At 40.5% G+C, this 19,933-nt stretch overlaps 1 protein-coding gene across 1 annotated transcript in view; it reads left to right on the top strand.

Moving 5' to 3' along the window:
• Window positions 1-19,019, top strand: part of LOC126458505 (clavesin-1) — a 99,616-nt gene extending 80,597 nt beyond the window's left edge. The window contains exons 5-8 of the mRNA XM_050095600.1: window positions 1,107-1,300; window positions 5,331-5,441; window positions 14,013-14,163; window positions 18,326-19,019. Of these exons, the coding sequence (XP_049951557.1) occupies window positions 1,107-1,300; window positions 5,331-5,441; window positions 14,013-14,163; window positions 18,326-18,357 (488 nt within the window). The 3' untranslated portion in view covers window positions 18,358-19,019. The remainder of the gene's footprint in view (window positions 1-1,106; window positions 1,301-5,330; window positions 5,442-14,012; window positions 14,164-18,325) is intronic.
• Window positions 19,020-19,933: the final 914 nt, after the last annotated feature.

Genomic DNA, 19,933 nt, shown 5'->3' with positions numbered 1-19,933 from the left:
TAGTACCCAAAACGTCTTGATAGCATAAAACGGGTCTCTATTTCTAGGGCTGTGTTTCAACACGACTTGAACTGTTCGTACAAGTTACGTCACAGTTCGGGAGATCTCGGGTTCCGGTCGATCTTTCGAACGGCCTTTGCTCTACCGACTTTTGTTGGTACTATCACAACCACCTGTCTTAGCGTTTTTAACGCGCTATGGTATTTAATAAGAACAATAACTGAAACACGGACTGAAATATCTTCTGAGGCATAGGTTATACGTTACAGTGGCAAATAATAAATAAATAAATAAATAAAAGATTGCAATCTTGATTCTGTCTCGTTCTCGAGCTTTCGCTCGTCCCGCGATCTATTGAGGTCTGTTGGTACTGTCGCAAGACTGGTCTTGGAGCTATAATTCATTCTCGCAATAAAAATTACAGTCACTTCATTACGATCAATTTCGTGTGTTCGGCATTTAATTCTTGATTGACTGCCTTGTTTCATATGAATGTTGCAGTCTTGCTCTGAAACTGATTAAAATGTGGTAACGTTTCTGTCTGTTATTCTGATACGTGAACAGGTATTGAATTGCTCGTCTGCAACCTATTTGGTAAATCATTACTGTGTCTCGTGAACAAATAAAATATTATAGAGAGTTCAGTTAAGCAACAATTTTTGGTGGACATTATCGTCTTTGCCTGTTTCTTTTACTTAAAAATGGGCATAAATACGTATACATCCACACATACCATTACCGTATGAAAACTCGTAATTTCGTTTAAATACAACAGGAGTTCGCGCAGTGGTATCATTTAATGCTATTTCCTCTAGTGTTCCACGAAACTGACAAATTTTAAGCAGAGCTATAGCTTATTGTTGAGACTAGTGAGTAGTTTCTTCCGAACCCCTTCTATTCGCACCGCACGAGTCAAATATCAGGCATAGGTACTAACTGGACACTGTATGCAGCTTGTGGATTATCAGGGAATGTCAAACGCAAGTATAGTTTGCTCAGCCCTCCCTATTTCCCTAACAAAACAAAAGCGGACCACGAAGCACTCGGCTCGAGTGCTCGAGTACCCTGCCACCGGCCGCTGACCGCGTGCCTGTTGGTGGTTTCAGAGAAGTGGAAGCACAAGAAGGTGAGCCTGGAGGAGGTGTTCAAGGGCGCCGTGCTGTACCTGGAGGCGGCACTCTGGGAGCCAGAGACGCAGGTCGCCGGCGGCGTCGTCATCTTCGACATGGACGGCCTCTCGCTGCAGCAGGTCTCCCAGTTCACGCCGTCTTTCGCCAAGCGCATCATAGACTGGCTGCAGGTCAGTAACAACCGAGCCTGCTACGTCTCAAGACTTGGCGCTCAACTGCTTTCATTACCGAGTGAGTGGGCGCCGTAGGACTACACTCTTATACGAAAGGACGGCAGTTCATTTTGCAGATTCAGTTTTACTGTGGTTTCCCTAAAACGCTTATCGCAAATAATGGGGTAGTTCTTTCGAAAGGACGTGGCCGATTTTCTTCCACGTATTTCCCGTCTGACCTTGGGCTGTGTCACAAATGAACTCTCCTATTGTACGTGAAGTCTAACCTTGTTTGGTTTTTCCCTTGCTAGCTTATTTTCTTCCTTTGCTGGCTTATTTTCTTCCCTTGCTAGCTTATTTTCTTTCTTTCTTCCTTTCTCGCTTCTTTCTTTCTTCCTTTCTCGCTTCTTTCTTTCTTTCTTTCTCGCTTCTTTCTTTCTTTCTTTCTCGCTTCTTTCTTTCTCGCTTCTTTCTTTCCTTTTTTGTCGCTTCTTTCTTTCCTTTTTTGTCGCTTCTTTCTTTCCTTTTTTGTCGCTTCTTTCTTTCCTTTTTTGTCGCTTCTTTCTTTCCTTTTTTGTCGCTTCTTTCTTTCCTTTTTTGTCGCTTCTTTCTTTCCTTTTTTGTCGCTTCTTTCTTTCCTTTTTTGTCGCTTCTTTCTTTCCTTTTTTGTCGCTTCTTTCTTTCCTTTTTTGTCGCTTCTTTCTTTCCTTCTTTGTCGCTTCTTTCTTTCCTTCTTTGTCGCTTCTTTCTTTCTTTCTTTCTTTCTCTTTCTCGCTTCTTTCTTTCTTTCTTTCTTTCTTTCTTTCTCTTTCTCGGTTCTTTCTTTCTTTCTTTCTTTCTTTCTCTTTCTCGCTTCTTTCTTTCTTTCTTTCTTTCTTTCTTTCTTTCTCTTTCTCGGTTCTTTCTTTCTTTCTTTCTTTCTTTCTCTTTCTCGCTTCTTTCTTTCTTTCTTTCTTTCTTTCTCTTTCTCGCTTCTTTCTTTCTTTCTTTCTTTCTTTCTTTCTCACTTCACTTTATTAATGCATGATAAACTTAAACTGTCCAAATATGATTCATGAACAGAATTTTGTGAAGAACATACTGTGATGGTGACACCAACCAGTGACACTGCATAGATAGTTATCTTGGTGAAAATTCATCAGCAAAGATTAGTCTGGTGGTGGTGGTGGTGGTGGTGGTGGTGGTGGTGGTGGTGGTGGTGGTACTAGTTTGTTGTTGTTGTTGTTGTTGTTGTTGTAATAATTCTGTAACAAATTCTTTCTTCATCTCGGTAATAACAAAAAACCGTTCTCCCGCCTGTTTCCCCTCTTTGAGCTCCATGCAGTTCAAAGCTTCCTTCACAAGTCATCCATCTTTTAGGTGACTTCATTCTCTTTTTCCTCTCTAGGTGTATAACACCAGTTCCTCCTTTGGCACAGTTATCGATTCATTCTAAGCGGTCATAACATATTATTCCCTTCCTTTCCAATCGCTTCCATTATGTTCCCTTCTTGGATATCAGATGATCTTTTCCTCTCTTTCTCATTTTCCCAACTTCTGACCCATAATACATTTTTCGCTACTGTTATGTGCATAATTACTGAGACAGTATCTACATTGTTTAAAATTTGTTTTGTATTCCGTTCGAAGGACAATCTGCAACAGTTGGTTCATAGCAACAGTGGATACAGTAGCAGCATCAGAAATTTGTTTAGTATTACTGGTATAAACCTCGAATAGGGATGATTTCAGAAAGTAGTCAAATACTGTACCATATTGTCGAATGGTAACAAAGGCGTAATCATACAGAGTATCTTCACAGATTACAGGTAGGTGATGTGTGTTTTTTGAGTGATGCAGCCCAGACAACAGCCAGTGTTGAACAGAATCAGAAGAAATATGTACGTGTGTGTGTGTGTGTTTCTTTCCTATCTTTCTTTCTTTCCTTCTTGCTTGATATCCTTTCACATTGAATTGTAATTCCACTGTTGAACCTTTCTTTTTATTTCCGTCATTGCTTCTTCGATGTGTAAATTGAAAAGTAGGGGGTGAAAGACATCACTTTACACCCTTTTTAAGCAGAGCAATTCGTTCTTGGTCTTCCAGTCTCATTGTTTCCTTTTGGTTCTTGTACATATCGTATACTTTCGGAGAAACCCGGCGTTGCCAAGGTATTTATTTACAGCTGCTCTTCCACGCCCATACCACACAGCATCGCCCCTAGTGATTAATCTTTATGACGTCATATGTTCTGAAATTCATACAACCATATAATTTTATAGGTACACTGAGCGGCATATGTGGATACCACGTGTTTTGCTTTTTTCGCTGTTTCTTCTCGCCATTTTGCTTCAGAACTGTCGAGATTCCTCCTCTTTTACGTTTCGGCATTGTCTAAAACATAAATCAGGTCACCTTGTTATTAACAAATATACTAAGTACGCTTTACGCACTTTCCACACTTTATTTCCAATTTATATTCAGGCAGTGTATAGCTTCGACTACTCACACTTCACCGTTTGTTTTTATTCTCATACTGCACTACTACTTCTGTTGCTCCCTTCATCACTGATAAGAAACTGACATTCGAACCCACGACGGGTCTTACTTTATATACTGCTACCAATAGGTAGCCCCACAGTGGCGATTTCCAGAACATACCAAAAACGCTTCGAATGGTCCACGTTGTTCATGAACATTCCACAACATTCGAGAGCGTTCTGGTATGTTCCACAATGATGTGGGATGTTCCGGAACATTCTGTAATCTTCCTGAATATTCCAGAGAGTTTCCAAACATTCCTGAACATGTCGAATGTTCTAGAGGGCGAAACTTCCCAGCCCTCATATCGTGAAAAGCCTGCTTCATGGATGGGGAATAGAGGGCTGCCGCACCATATAACTCCCTTGATCGTATCGGGATTCGTTTCTGAGTTTTAGCGGCACGCACATTGTATAATTTTATAATATATGTTGATTACCCATCTTTTCCTACAGCTTACTGCTGTTTTTCTCAGAATTTCGAACATCTTGCACCATTTTACATTGTCGAACGCTTTTTCCAGGTCGACAAATCCTTTGAACATGTCTTTATTTTTCTTCTGTCTTGCTTCCACTATCAAGTGCACCGTGAGAACTGCCTCTCTGGCGCCTTTACCTGTCATGAAGCCAAAATGATCGTCATCTTACAGATACTCATTTTTCTTTTCCAGTCTTCTGTATATCATTCTTGTCATGTTATTTAGATGCGTGAGCTGTTAATCTGATTGTGCGATAATTCTCGCACTTGTCGGCTTTTGCTACCTTCGGAATAGTGTGTACGATACTTTCCCCAAAATCTGAAGGTATATCGCCAGTCTCATACGTTCTACACACCAACGTAAATAATAATTTTGTTGACACATCTTCCCAAAGATTTTAGAAATTCCGATGAAACGTCGTCTATCCTTCTGCCTTACTTCATCATAAATCGCCAAAGGCTCTTCTAAATTCCGATTCTAATGCTGGATCCCTTCTCTTCCCTATCGGCTTCCGTTTATTCTTCCATCATGTCATAAGCCAAGTTCTCCTGCTCGTAGAGGCCTTCAGTGTACGCTTTCCACTTATCCGCTCTCTCCTCTGCATTCAGCAGTGGAATTCCCGTTGCACTCTTAATGTTACCGCCATTGCTTTTAATTTCACGGAAGGCTGTTTTCACTTTCCTATATGCTGAGTCAGACGTACCAGCAGTCACTTCTTACTCGATTTCCTCACTTTTTCATGTAGCCATTTTGTCTTAGGTTCCCTGCACTTTCTGTTTATTTCCTTCCTAAGTGACTTGTATTTCTGTATTCCTGAATCTCCCTCGACATTTTTGTGCTTCCTACTTTCGTCGATCTCATGTAAGGGAGAGTTATCAGCGGCTGTAGTCTTATGTACGTGCAGTCCCAGTTGAGCCTACATTCCCAGGCAAGTGGCTATGCAGATGACGTTATTGTATGCAAACGGCCGACACCGCTGTGACGCGCGTTCGGTGACCTCGTGCTGGAGTCTCGATGACTGGCGGGTGACACGTTGCCCTCTGTTGACAGGACGCGGTACCCCTACGAGTCAAGGGCTTCCACGTGGTCAACCAGCCCTACATCTTCAACATGGTCTTCGCGCTCTTCAAGCCATTCCTCAGGGAGAAACTGCGCAGTAGGGTGAGTATCTTTAGCGAGTAATCCGGTTGCGTTGCAACTGTGCTTGTTAAATTTCATTATTAGTTCTCCTGGTCTCGAACCTCATGAAAATACTCAATTTGTTTTCTAAACATTTCACTGATTTTTGCATTTAAGTTTAGCTCATAGGTATTTGACGTTCTAAGATGTTTTTGTTTCTAATTATGTAAAGGTTACGTGGATAATCGTTTTCATATGTAACAGTAGATGTTTTTCAACGTACTGAATGTAAGCGAGGCTTTTGGTGCCGCGAAATCTTTGCCTTTTTTAGCCTGGCTTCATGCTGTTCATCACTGGGCTGAGATATTGATGGCTGACGAAAGATTTCAGGTCGACACTGAGGGAAACAAAAGCTAGTAGGGGCCAAGCGACTGTCTTCAGATCCGGGACGTGAATAACCCGATTCTTTCTTGTCAGAAATGGTAGTCGTGTAGGCTGCCGATTCCGTAGACGTAAAATGGTGCACTCACTATTTTTCTTGCTGGGTCAACTTCTGTAGCCTGTATGGTTGTAGCACCGGTAGTACAGGATTTTTTAAGTTTACAAAATTTCAGCGACACCTTCAACACCAAAGAGCGTCAGTAACATTTCAGAACGCCTTCCACCCTCTTCCTGTTACCCAATTCTCTCCTTAGAATAAAACGTGAGAAACGAATGGGGCAGTGAATTCACACACCTGGAGCATAATCCGCAGTGTTCTTCATAAAGCTTGCAAACGCCCAAAAAACTCCACATTGCGATTATTAGGGCTAAGCATCCGAAACTGCTTCAACTGCAATGGGGCCAATCTTGAAACAGGGTGAGAAAGTAAGCAACATTTTCATCAATCAAAATTTCACATTGCTGAAACAGACCATGACTCTTCTCACATGAGCAGGATGCAGAAAGTACTTTTCTAGCTTACCTCGCGTCCGTCAGCGGTCCTAATTTAATATATTATTATTTTAATTGTTGCCGACTTACGTGGTGGGCCTTAATCAAAATATTCCATTCAATTTTGATTTAGAATTAAATGCTTTCGTGAAGTTCTCCTTTTTAACAACATTAATCTTAAATTATTTGTTACGTTAATGAATGTTAGACTCGCTGAATCTTAAAACATGGGCATATAAGTTGAACAATGGAATAAACGTTTCATATTAATTTCCTCGGCTAGTCAGTTCACTTTAAAGCAAAAAATCTTTAGTTATTAATTGCAATTGCGGCCTACACACGCGCGAGAGTATTTTTTCTTACCTCCGTTAACCATTGCATTGTAGTCGGAGTCCTGGCTCTGGCTCTCGGCTATGGTACTGAAAATAAGAATCTTAAAGCTACGTATTTCTGCAACGTCGGGCGGCTGTGGAGAAAAATGTATATTATGTTAATAGCGGGCGGGCGAGTTTTTCGCTTCCGCTAATTTTTCATAAGTTAATATCGCCACGTAATGGCGTCGCTGGCTGCATCGGCCGCTGCGATTGTTGAACTGTAAATTACTTGAATGCAGGTTAATTCAAGGAAGGCGGACATGAAATCGGTATCACCTCTTACAAGTTAAAAGTGAACAATGATATTAAATCAATATATTATGTGCTTAATTAGTACAAATATGCTTACATTTGCCAGCACTCGCAAGATGTCCGTCTACACGCAACCAAGACAAGAGAAGAAGTGAAGACGACTAAAAAATTAATAGAAGAGCGTATCTTGTCGTCTCTTTAGAACATTTTGTTATATTTCTTTGCACTCGAAACTTACACAGAGAAATTATTATAATACGGTTACATGATAAAAAATCTATATTATTCAAGTTTTAAATGCCTCTTCCTTATAAATACCGTTTTTTAAGTCTTTTCGTATTATTTCACTGGGGACGACGCTATACTTACTATAGGAATTTCAGTTTTCAATTAAGCCTACTTTGATCGTCAACTTCGTCAGCACTATCTGCAGCTGTTCAGGTGACGACTTAACGCAATTGTTTTAGTTACTGATAGATCAAAGTGTCCACCGAAACTACGGAACCATTCATAGCCGGCCGTTGTGGCGGAGCAGTTCTAGGCGCCACAGTCCGGAACCGCGCTGCTGCTACGGTCGCAGGTTCGAATCCTGCCACGGGCATGGATGTGTGTGATGTCCTTAGGTTAGTTAGGTTTAAGCAGTTCTAATTCTAGGGGACTGATGACCTCAGATATTAAGCCCCATAGTGCTTAGAGCCATTTGAACCATTTAAACCATTCATAGCCAATGTCTCATACGTAGTTTATGTGTACGTAGGGTTACTGGATTCTTTGTAGAAATTGGTAGATCTGTCCTTCGCAGCAGTTGAACTATGGGGTTACCTTATGTCTCTCAAAGAGAGATTCACTGGGAAGGTCTCTCAAAGGACGACCTTAATTAGAAGCTGAGAAGAGACGTCGTTTTTCATACTCAACAGTCGCGCAGTGGAGGCAGCCCGCACTAATGATTGACAGGCTCTTTAAATCGCGCTGTGCAGTGCGGCTCATTAAAAATTCTGTTGCTTTAACAGGAACGCGTCCTGGTCCATTATTGGACGTTCTATTTTAATTGGGACTGCAGCCGGCCGGTGAGGAGGCTGTCCGGCTTCATTGTTCGAAAGCGATAACGGATGAGACTCACGCGATTTTCATAATAAAATGTCACACACAGAAAGGGAAATGATCGCATAAAATATCTCAAGGGATTCTGACTTTCTGTTGTAAGGCAGTTAACCAAAGATCACGAATAGTCCTGAATGAGATTTTCACTCTGCAGCGGAGTGAAAATCTCATTCTGGAAACATCCCCTAGGCTGTGGCTAAGCCATGTCTCCGCAATATCCTTTCTTTCAGGAGTGATAGTTCTGCAAGGTTCGCGGGAGAGCTTCTGTAAGGTTTGGAAGGTAGGAGATGAGATACTGGCAGAAGTAAAGCTGTGAGGACGGGGCGTGAGTCGTGCTTGGGTAGCTCAGGTGGTAGAGCACTTGCCAGCGAAAGGCAAAGGTCACGAGTTCGAGTCTCGGTCCGGCACACAGTTCTACTCTGCCAGGAAGTTTTGTCACGAAAAGTGTTCGGTCGTCCGCCTCCGAAAAATCTGCTGAGAGCCCCTACTTTTTGAAAGAAACACATTTAAAAGATACAGCATAAATTTAATTGAATGGTAAGGAGATATGATGGTTGTCCTTTTGAAATAATAAACCCGGTTAGTTGTGGTGAGATAGATAATTATTAAGCCAGCAAAATTACACTTAACATAAATCTCTTCTGTACAAGATACCATCAAGGTAAGACAAAATGAAAATGCAAAGACAATTGAAATCATCTGTCTTTTGCTCTCAGCGACGTTGCTTTAACTTGCCACAGTTCTGGGAGATTCTACCAGAGTAAATTTTCACTGGAATTACTAAAGTGTTCACTGGTTTATAGATAATGACTTCTCACAAGTTACATTTGGACGTGCTTTAGATATTATGATGATGATGATGATGATGATGATGATGATGATGATGATGATGATGATGATGATGATGATTAGAATTGAAGGACAGCACAGCAGACTATCTATTAGAGCAAGTGACGTCTGAGAGGAGAGCAATGCCGTCACAACCTTGCCGACAAAAGTATGTTGAATGAACATCTCACAGCAAATTGCATCAGATTTCTTCTCATTTTTCCGTATTGCTGGTAACAGTGAAAGTGAAGAAATACAAATAAACTCTTTCCTGCATTGCCCTAAATACACATACTTAAGAGAGCTCATGGAGGTTCTTGAGTTTTTATTGTAATGTTATTTAAAGAAATTTAGAAGAATAACAGGTTCGCGAAGTCTAAGACTGAAACACTGTACGATGACAACCGAGGCAATAAATCAGCTACCCAGTATTAACGAGAAATAAAGTCAACGGTATGTACCTAGTTGCCCTGTAGTGCATTTTCGATTTTGCCAGGAGCAGCGTAGAGTGGACTGGGGTAAGTGTGTTATGGATGTTTGTGCTATGACAGTAGCCGACCGAGGTGACCACGCGGTTCTAGGCGCTGCAGTCCGGAACCGCGCGACTGCTACGCCCGCAGGTTCGAATCCTGCCTCGGGCATAGATGTGTGTGATGTCCTTAGGTTGGTTAGGTTTAAGTAGTTCTAAGTTCTAGGGGACTGGTGACCTCAGATGTTAAGTCCCATAGTGCTCAGAGCCATTTTTGCTATGACAGTGCAGACTATTTGCCTCATGTTGTGTCTAGACAAGACAGCCTAGACACAATGAGAGGAAGCCGAAAGGCACGCGCTAAGCTAAAGCTGGATGGCGTGAGGTCTGAAACAGGATACGTAATGAATACTATAAAGAAAAGTACGTAGCTTCTGGAATACTTAACGTTATTCCATCCTTTTGGTACATCTGGAGATTGTGGCGATACAAGTGAGACTCTTTAGATACATGCAATGTTACTAATGGCGCCTTGCTAGGTCGTAGCCATTGCCTTAGCTGAAGGCTATTCTAACTATCGGCTCGGCAAAGGAGCGAGGCTTCGTCAGTATAGTCGCTAGCTACGTCGCCCGTACAACTGGGCGAGTGCTAGTCCGTATCTCGAGACCTGCCTTGTGGTGGCGCTCGGTCTGCGATCACACAGTGGCGACACGCGGGTCCGACATGTACTAATGGACCGCGGCCGATTTAAAGCTACCACCTAGCAAGTGTGGTGTCTGGCGGTGACACCACACCTCATGTCCTTTTATGTTCCCTAAATATTGATTTTTGATTTATACTCTTAGGGGATCATTAACATACAGCTGGACGTAGATAACTGCACGGTTGGCGAAAATGGCAGCACTACAACGCGTTTTCCTTTGGAGAAAAATTAGTGGAACTCTTAAAGGACTCTGGATCAACAGATAATCGATTTTTCTTAGCAAAGAAAACGAATGGAAAACACTGAAAATAAAACGTTTAGAACGTATTGTACCCGAAATAACTCCGAAACGAGCCGTACTTCCTCAAGGCAGACATCTTATGGTCGGAGTATAACGTTTACAGGCACTGGAATAGGCGGGGTTACTGCCATGTCCCTGCAGAGGTTTCCTGCAGACATGGCGTTTCCTTGTTGACTTAACGCTCCAGCGCGCGCGAGCATAGTGTCAACGTAGCGGCACTGTATTAGCAACACATCGTGACTCGAACGGGGGAGGAAATGGCATATAGGTTTTTCACTAAGCAGTGTATGGAAGCGGCGAAGAGAAAACAGCACGAGGGAAGCTACAGCACTGAGTCCACAACAGTGGTCTGTGTTCTGGAGATGCCTGAAATTAATTTTAATGAAAATACGTATCTGTGTATAACCAAATAATGCAACATCAGTATCCACAAACGCGATCATTTATTTGACGTCGGAACATATGACAAGGTACAAGAAGATTCCGCTAAGGTGAAATAAGATTGAAGGGCATGTAGCTACGTCCAGAAAAAAATGCGGTACTATGTAACGGAATATGAGGGTAATAATACATAATAAGAACACTGCTCGCGTCATCTTCCTACGCCGTGAAGTTGCGCTCGCTGGAGTCTTTACGTCTGGGAAGTCCGAACAGTAACAGTTAGGCAACGCGGCGAACCCTTAACGGTGTATGAATCATCGGAGTCTCCTATAATGCGGCATAAGCGCTGAGTCTGCGAGTGTGGAGTGCCAGAAAGACCACTGCGCCCAGCTGCTTGGTAGAAATGTCATTCCAAGGGATAATGGGAAGTCTTTACAGATACACTGCATTACAGACACGCTACAAGAGGTTGTAAAAGACCCTAACGTCACAACATTTCTTGGCGCGAATCCTACGTCTAACTTGTTAGATTCGCCTCTCATTATTACTTCGTCTGGGCAATTTCTTCCTTTCTCTAGTTTCAAGAAACAACACAACCACTTCTCTTCTTAAAATGTAGTTTTCTTTGAAATAACATTGCCATTAAAATGCTCGTATTAGTTAAACAAAGTGCCTCGTAGCTAATATTCATTGCAGTTTTCGTTAAGTACAAAGCTAATAGAAATTTCGTGGCCCTACACCACTAAGAAGAAGATACACAAGCAATTACGTCGCGATATAGTAAGTTACTAGAGTATTTTGTCGCAGCAGATACATCTCTGCGTTTTGTATGCAGTTCAGACTTCCCGAAATATAGCCTGGTGATAAGACAGTGACGAAAATTAAATCCTCGGGGCGTATTTTTCATCAGGTCACTTAAACAGGACACTTCTCACTTAACCATTTGAGTTCCACTTACAAACATAAAATAAAATAATTTTTTCCACAAAATTGGCCTTCATCATCATACTAAGCAACGCATACAAGACCGAGCGAGGTGGCGCAGTGGTTAGCACACTGGACTCGCATTCGGGAGGACGACGGTTCAATCCCGTCTCCGGCCATCCTGATTTAGGTTTTCCGTGATTTCCCTAAATCGTTTCAGGTGAATGCCGAGATGGTTCCTTTGAAAGGGCACGGCCGATATCCTTCCCTAACCCGAGCTTGCGCTCCGTCTCTAATGACCTCGTTGTCGACGGGACGTTAAACACTAACCACCACCACCAACGCATACAAGAAGAAATTGATAAAATATACATAACCAATTGTTTTCAAAGTGGTTTCACTTTGAATCTCTGTGACATTGTTTTCAACCACCCATCATTTCACGACATACATTTAAAAGCAATTTTGCATTTTTCCAAGACGCAATCCCACTTCTAAAAACTACCTTGAACTCATAATGCCTAAAATAAATTATAGTCGTAAATAACAAGCAAAAGTAGGCGTACAGTGTAATAAATTTATATCAACAGTACATACTGCTCCAGTGATTTCATTTCAAAACCACTCATAAAAGCAGTACTACAAAGTAAAATTTACGTTAAAACTAACTTCATGCATTTACTTGAGCTGTCAATGCTCTCCTCAATGTGATCACTACAAAAAGAAGTCGGCCTTCTTTAGTCACGTAGAATGCTCTACATGCCGTCTGTTGTTCGAGCTCTGTGACTGCTGCAATGCACCACATTCGTAGAAGTACGTTAGTGTACCAGTAGATGTCTCTGTCTTGCAATGGCGTTGGTGGTTTCGCGTGAAAGGTACTGGTAAAAGAAGTAAAAGAAACGGTAGTTTCAGGCACAAACCACTGGTATTCAAAGGGTCAAGTTTCTTGTCACACATGCAATTCGTCCTTCCGATTACGTTTCCTCACTAGAATAGCAGTCACTCACAAACCTGGCCGATTTTGAATACTGACTCATTCTGAAAATATATTGTAGATTGGGGATGAGGCAATTTTCACCACATTCTTTCTACAGGAAGCTCTAGACCAGCCGGTTAAGTACGCGGGCCTCTGCGGAGCATGTTTCTGCACCCGCTGTTTTCTTTGACGAGGCCCAGGAGTTTTCATGGAATCTTTCTTTCTTTCTTTCTTTCTTTCTTTCTTTCTTTCTTTCTCTCTCTCTGGAGTCAAGTTTCTCCGTTTGACTTTCCTTGTTAACTGTAAGAGTCTCTGCCACCAGCAGTGTCTCCTGCCGAATGAGAGTGCAGTAGTATCTAATTTTGGCGCAGGAGAGTATGGATCTTACGGTATATGCCTTTAGTTAGCTTATAGGCAATTTCCATTTTGTTACTGCAAAACACGAAGACTTCTTTCTCTGACACATTAGGCTCTCTCTTCACACAGATAAATAAATATTTCTGTCTGCTTAATTTTTTCCAGTCAGACACCCAGCCCTGTGGGCATAGCTTTCATGTTTGTCATAAAGTGCGTCTTCTCAAAGACGGTTTGGATCCCAGTCTATGACGCCTGTCTTTTCAGTTGGTTATTTTGCTGCCGTATCTAAGACATCTGAAAAAATTACTAGGTCTGCAGAGGCCATACAGTCGATTGTAAAATCAATATACCTGAATCCTAGCCTTAACCCATTTTAGGCCCCTGAATTGTTGTTTCTTTGCGCCACCCTCGGATGACCTTTTCTGAAACAAAATTGAAGAGCAGAGGCGATAGCCCAATTTCCTCTGAAGTTCACTTTGGAGGTGGTGGTGAAGGTTGTCCCAATTATCAATTTTGTCTTGATATCCAAGCCAAACTTTTCAAGGATTTGCAGTAGGGTGGTTCGGTCAATTCAGTTGTACGCCTTCCTGAAGTGGACGCATGTCACCGCTAATTCCCTGTCGTTGAGCTTCAGAAACGAAAAGATGGAAATGAGATTCATAATCTGCTCAGCGTTGATAGTCTCCCAATTGTGGATCAACTTGTTGATCCCTCCACTTCTAGAGTTTTAGAGAGGATCTCGTAAGTTGATGGCAGAAGACAGATGCCACGGTAGTTGTTCACAATTGTTCTCCCCAGTTTCTTGTGTCGTAGACGAATTCCAATAGAAATCTATCCACTTTGGATTTTTCGCTTTCCCAAATGTGTTGAATTATTACGCCAGATTTATCGATTGGCTCATACCTGAGTGCTTCCACTGCATTTGTCAGTAATTCCTAATGTTAATATTTTGGCGGCGACCAGTAATACTCGACTGTGCCGAGGCTGTGACGTGTGGCGGCGCCTGTGTTGCAGATCGTGTTCCACGGCACGGACCGCGACTCCCTGCACAACTACATCAGCCCCAAGGTGCTGCCGGAGTGCTACGGCGGCACCCTCGACATCGACAGGGTGACCGGAGCCGAGTGGTACAAGCTGCTCATCCACTACGACCCCGTCTACGAGGGTAAGGCTGCTGGCCACTGCGCCTGCGACTCCTTTCACTTTAACGCGGTTCTGACAGTTTCTAGAGATACTTTGCGGTAGTTCTCATCAGGGAGAATCTCAAATCAGTGTAAATTGGTAGAAAGTGGTACGTATGCAGCAATTACAAAACGGTCGAACAACAACATACTAATCTCCGGTAATGCACAGATTTAAAAAGAAAGCCAAAGTCGCTATCAGACGTTTGGGAATAGATCATTCGATATTTGTCAAGAATAATTTTTTTACGACTGGATTATCAGCAACAATAAATTTTTCCACATTTGACGCCATTAAAATTTAATCTTGTGCATTCCACAGTTGATGTTTGAGACGTGATATAACGCCTTTGTCTCTCATATCTAGTAATGTGGTAGACTAGTTAGGATTGGGAGGTGTGTGTGTGTGGGGGGGGGGGGGGGGGGGAAGTAATGAGACTGACAACACTGCGCTCGATCTGGCAACACTGTGTTGTTTTACTTGTGTTCATCCCTTCCAGATGTTCAGTCAGAGCTTTAGCTCCTACTGCTGTTAAGTGATTTTTGAGAACGCCTTTGGTAAAGTTGTTTTTGTTGTGAGTTATGAAAATTTACAGCAAAGTTAAACCATCAAATTTTGTGTCAAACTTGGGTAATCTTAGAGTGTGACCATTGAAAAGGTTTATTTATTTAATCGTATCAGAAGCATCATACATAAAATCAGAATGATTAACACATACATATCAAGTATATAACAAATACAAAAAGAGAGTAAAAGTATACAGATATATAAGCAGGGTCAAGTAGTTTTTTATTTTATGAAGTCTTGGACCAGAACCTGGCCACGTCCAGCGCTTCCGGGGTGGCATTCATCAAATCCTTCATGGTACAGGTGCTTGGGCACAGCACACACTGCGTGAGGTGGATGGTGGCTTGAGTGTGTCCACAGTCACACGGTGCCGGTTCATTTGAGAGGCCCCATTTGCGCATATTCTCTTTGGATCGTGTGACACCAGAGCACAGCCTGCTGAAACAAGTCTATTGGAAACATTCCTTATTTAGAGCACAAGTTTTCTGCGGGCACAAATCGTTTTTGGAAGGCCAAGGTCACGTTGAAGATGAACCTCATTCTTGGAGACCTTCACATTCAAAAACCGACGAAAACGCTGTGTGCCCTTCAGAGATCAGATCTACGTTTAACAATAAGGATGATGGGTGACCTGTTAAAAAGCTTTCACCGAGTATCACATTTTGAGAGAAGTTTTCCATATACGAAAGGTTTGTCCCAAAATAATGCCGAGAAACCTCACAACTGAGCAGGACAACAATCGAAGAAACGTGTGCGTTGATCTTCCTGAGAGGATTGTCAATGACCATGAATGGTTCAGTGGAGTGGTAACAGGTGATGAATCCTGGATTTTTAAGTGCGATGCTGAGACAAAGCGGCAAAGTGAGGAGTGGCACCCTGAGACATCTCCTCGACTAAAAAAATCGCGAATGAGCAAATCAAAGATCAAAAGAATGCTGATTTGCATTTTCGACAGTAGGAGCAACGTGCATAAAACACAAACTGTCAGCCGATAGTTTACAAAGATGTCTCCTTGAAAGGCTCATGAAAATGGTGAATCGAGACACTGGACACTGAAAAGAAGAGGATGTTCCATCAGGACAATGCCACATGTCACGCTGCCACTTCCATCTCAGAATTTTTTTACCTCAAAAGGCGTTCCTGTTCCACGGTCCACCCATTCACCTGATCTGATTCTTTTCAATTTTTTTGCCAAAATTGAAAAATGCAGTAAAAAGTCGTTGTCCTGAGACTCTGGAGAATATTCAAAAGAATGTGACAGATACATTAAAGGCCATACCACCTGAAGACTTTCAGCACTGCTAACAAGACTAGGACCAACGACTCCTCCTTTGTACACCTGCTGAAGGAAACCATTTTAAAATAGACAAAGTTGTGGTTTGAAAAAAAAATGAAAATTTGTCGATAAAAATCAGTCTTATTATTCTTCTTCACACACCTCGTACACTACTGTAATTATACACTATATTCTTGAACGTTAAAGGAAGTATGAGCAGAATAACAGTTTGTATCATAGCTCATGTCTAAAAATATTCCCACTGTCTAAACTGGTTAGTAATTTAATGGTAAAAGACGTATACATGTGTGTACTTAATAAATGTCACTTTTGGATTCACAGCTGTATCAAGTGCTAAGAATAAGGGTTTATACAAAATTAACATCTCAATAATAATGCAAATAGCTATAACAGTGACTTGATTTCTGTGACGCACAATATTATTGTAACTATAGAAATATTCCATACACAATTGAGCTACACTTAATAACAAAGCATTATCTTGCTTTGATACCTGTAACTGCCTACTTTGTAAACGTCCTCTGAATATTGCTGCTATATGTTCATTGTGCAAGTGATCTTTACCACATGCACTCTTGCACGAAGCATCGATCCACTAGTCAAAACCAAAATTGTTGGACAGTGTTTTAGTGAGTTTGTATAATCATCGCTAGTTACACAAATCGGTAATAAAACAGTCTTTTCGGATTTTATCATAATTAAATTTTTGACTGTGTTTGTCCTGAGTATCAAATTTGTCACATACAGGTCTTCGACTTCTGGGTATTTGTTTTGCAATAACAAAATTTTATGTTGACGTTAATTCTCTCTTAATGTAGCTGACAGGAATGAAATTAGAGGGAAATATTGTAGCAGATGAAACTTAGGAACTGTGATTGTGTGTGTCATTAAAATACTAACTCCCCTAGTATAACAAGCGTTTGAAGAACGTTTGCTTCCCATACAGATGTGGCAGCCTTAATCATGTGAGACTGATCGAAATCGGACGCACTTAAATAGTTTTGAGTGAACCAGTACTCGGGTTGAATCAGCTCTATTAACTAGAATGAAGTTTCCACACTGCATCGGATGTGCTGGTGGAAGTAAAGCTGTGAGGACAGGGCATGAGTTGTGCTTGGATAGTTCAGTCTGTAGATATATGCCCGTAAAAGGAAAAGGTTCCAAGTTAGAGTATCAGTCTGGCACACAGTTTTAATCTACCAGGAAGTTTCAGCTGTAGTGCCATTTAAAAAAAAAGAAATCTGTTTGTTGACCTTACATTACAAAATAATCGAAGAAGTTTTGTTCGAGCCAAGTGTTGCTCCAGTATTGTCTTATCTCTTTTATTCTACAAGAATTTTAAATGTGTCCCGTGTATAGTAACTTACTGGTGATGTATCGAGCATGCATTTTTCGAAACACTTTTGTTAGGGTTTCTATGACCGTATATTTTTTGTTTGAAAAAATGCAAGATACTTCTAAAGTAAATAACCTTTCTCCACCCTGCTTAAGTTTACAACATATTTTATAGAAGAAAGAAAAGAGCACGAACCTTCTTAGTTCGGTCGAGGTAATCTCTCATTTTCTAAGAACTACATTACGCTAGACCTATAAAATGCATTTTAAGCCATAATATTGACCGCCATATTTCTGTGCTATCATATAAGGGTAAGTTATAAATTTGTAGTCATCAACTCGAAAAAATAAAGTTAGGTAATAAATTTGTAGATAGACTTCTACAGTTCCGGTCAACATAGAAATATCACACTATAGTACCATAGCTCAGCATTATAAGATCTAAAATAAATTGTGCAACCTGTCTTTCTCTTCATCAATCGAATCTGCTATTGAGTTCTGGCACCTTTGCTGGTGTGCTATGGTACTGTGATGCGGGATTTCACTGTGTGTACCTAGAAACAAAAAATTAATTACAAAACTTTATTTTTTCTAAGCAGTAATTGAAACTTTTACTTCATGTGTGATGCACACTAAAATGGATCCATATCCTATCCTTCCAATGATTCGTCTTTTGCAATTCAGCTTCGTTTGCTTTGTCAAAGAATATAACAGTTGCAAATTACAGTCTGTCTATCTTAATGGCCTAGTACTACCAGAAAACCAGCAGTTAGAGTATTTAACTATTATTAAATCAACTCACAAATGAAAAAGGTTTGTCCTAAACTTAGTAAGTGTAATTCGCCAGTAAAATACCTCATTGATAGAACACTTTGTAATACGTTTCCATAATTTTTGTGTTCTCTTTCTGACCAAAAGAGTTACATAATTATATCGTTTGTTTCAGCTGTTAATTCCTATGGCTACAAGAAGCAGTAGATGAGTCATTGCTGATGGTTCATTGAAGTTCCACGCTGTGATAATGACGCAGAAATGCATATGGTGGGAAAAGTCAGTGCTTCCAAAGACGTCTGTAGAGCAGACGTCGCACAGTATTAATTAAAGTTTCTTCAGGCCAGCAGTTAATTAAAAGTGATTGGAGGCGGATCAGTTGTTGCCAGCTGTGTACTTGCCATCTTTCTAAAATGTGCACTCTGTGTGGGTGTGAGTTTCCTATAGATAAAAAGATACAAGTTTTCACACGAATGAAAAGAGGGCATTATTATGTGTCAGAGACCCTTATAAATGTGTAAATAGCGTAATATGTTAGCAGTTATTATTTTATGTATCAGGCACAATAGCCTCCATTGTTGAATTTCTGTTGGGGTTAGTTAATTGTTATAAAGTACTAATGTTTGTAAATATCTATTTTATAGCATTATGGCACATGGAAGGATGAATATAATATCATATTATGTATGTTTTTATATTGTAAGTAGAAAAACTCAGATGGCCTCTATTCACTGTTCATATTGGCCTTTATTTTTTATGGCGCTAACCTTGCCATTTTGTTTATATTATATGCTCTCAGATGATAAATGTAATTTACTGTAATAATTGTTAAATTTTATAACAAATTTACATTGTCAAATGTTTTTATACTCTTCATCCTGAAAATATACTTGCCCTCTAATTTTGTCAAAACAAAATCTTTCTTGTGTGACAAAACCCTTTATACTCCTGAAATGAAGTTTTTGCAGACTGGCACTAAAGAAATACCATTTACCTAAATGTAGAGTACATAAAGCTATAGGCAATGAATACTAGACTAGAAATGTGAACTTGCAAGTGCAAAATCCTATGAGAGAAAAACTGTAAATGCAAAGAAACAGTGAATGCAAGAATTCACTGATTCCTGTTCTACTTTCTGAGGAATACAGCATCAAGGAAAAAATTGTAAAATATTTTCATTCACTACTAAATTTGTCCACTTTCTAGTCTGATCATCATTTGCATGAAGTGGACACACACATGGCACTTACAAACAAATGAAAAATGAATCAGTATACCAATTGTAAGAAAAATAACTAAAGTCAGTTTTCTTCTTGTGAGATTCCTGCAATTACAAGTTAATGCTTATAACAGTTAATATATGAATATATCAGCTTCATAATATGGAACTCCAAAGTTGTCATCACAGTTGAAGAAATCGAGACCTGTTTCCTTGCATAATTAACACACCTCATTCATCTCCACATTTTTAATATGTTCCTCACTGTAAGTCACACCACCATCAAATGTCTTACATCTCTCATGAATAGTGTTAAAATATCGTCAGTGTCAGTGTCCATGGAAATATTGACAGAAGAGATGGCTTAAGAGGAAATACTTCATTTCATTAAATTTATTCATTCATAATTGGCAAGGGCACTGATAACCATGCCATTGAGCAAACTAAAACAAACACCTTCATTACCTTAAAGGTTCTTATGACATCTTGTACCTACTATTAAACTTAGGGGTCCTCCAAAATGTGATGTATTCTAATGCACTCCATGTATGTCTCTTGTTTAAC

This window comes from Schistocerca serialis, chromosome 2 (genome assembly GCF_023864345.2).
Source record: "Schistocerca serialis cubense isolate TAMUIC-IGC-003099 chromosome 2, iqSchSeri2.2, whole genome shotgun sequence".
NCBI lineage: Eukaryota > Metazoa > Arthropoda > Insecta > Orthoptera > Acrididae > Schistocerca > Schistocerca serialis.
Note: the sequence above shows the minus strand (reverse complement) of the source record. Positions and strands in the feature narration are given on the sequence as shown.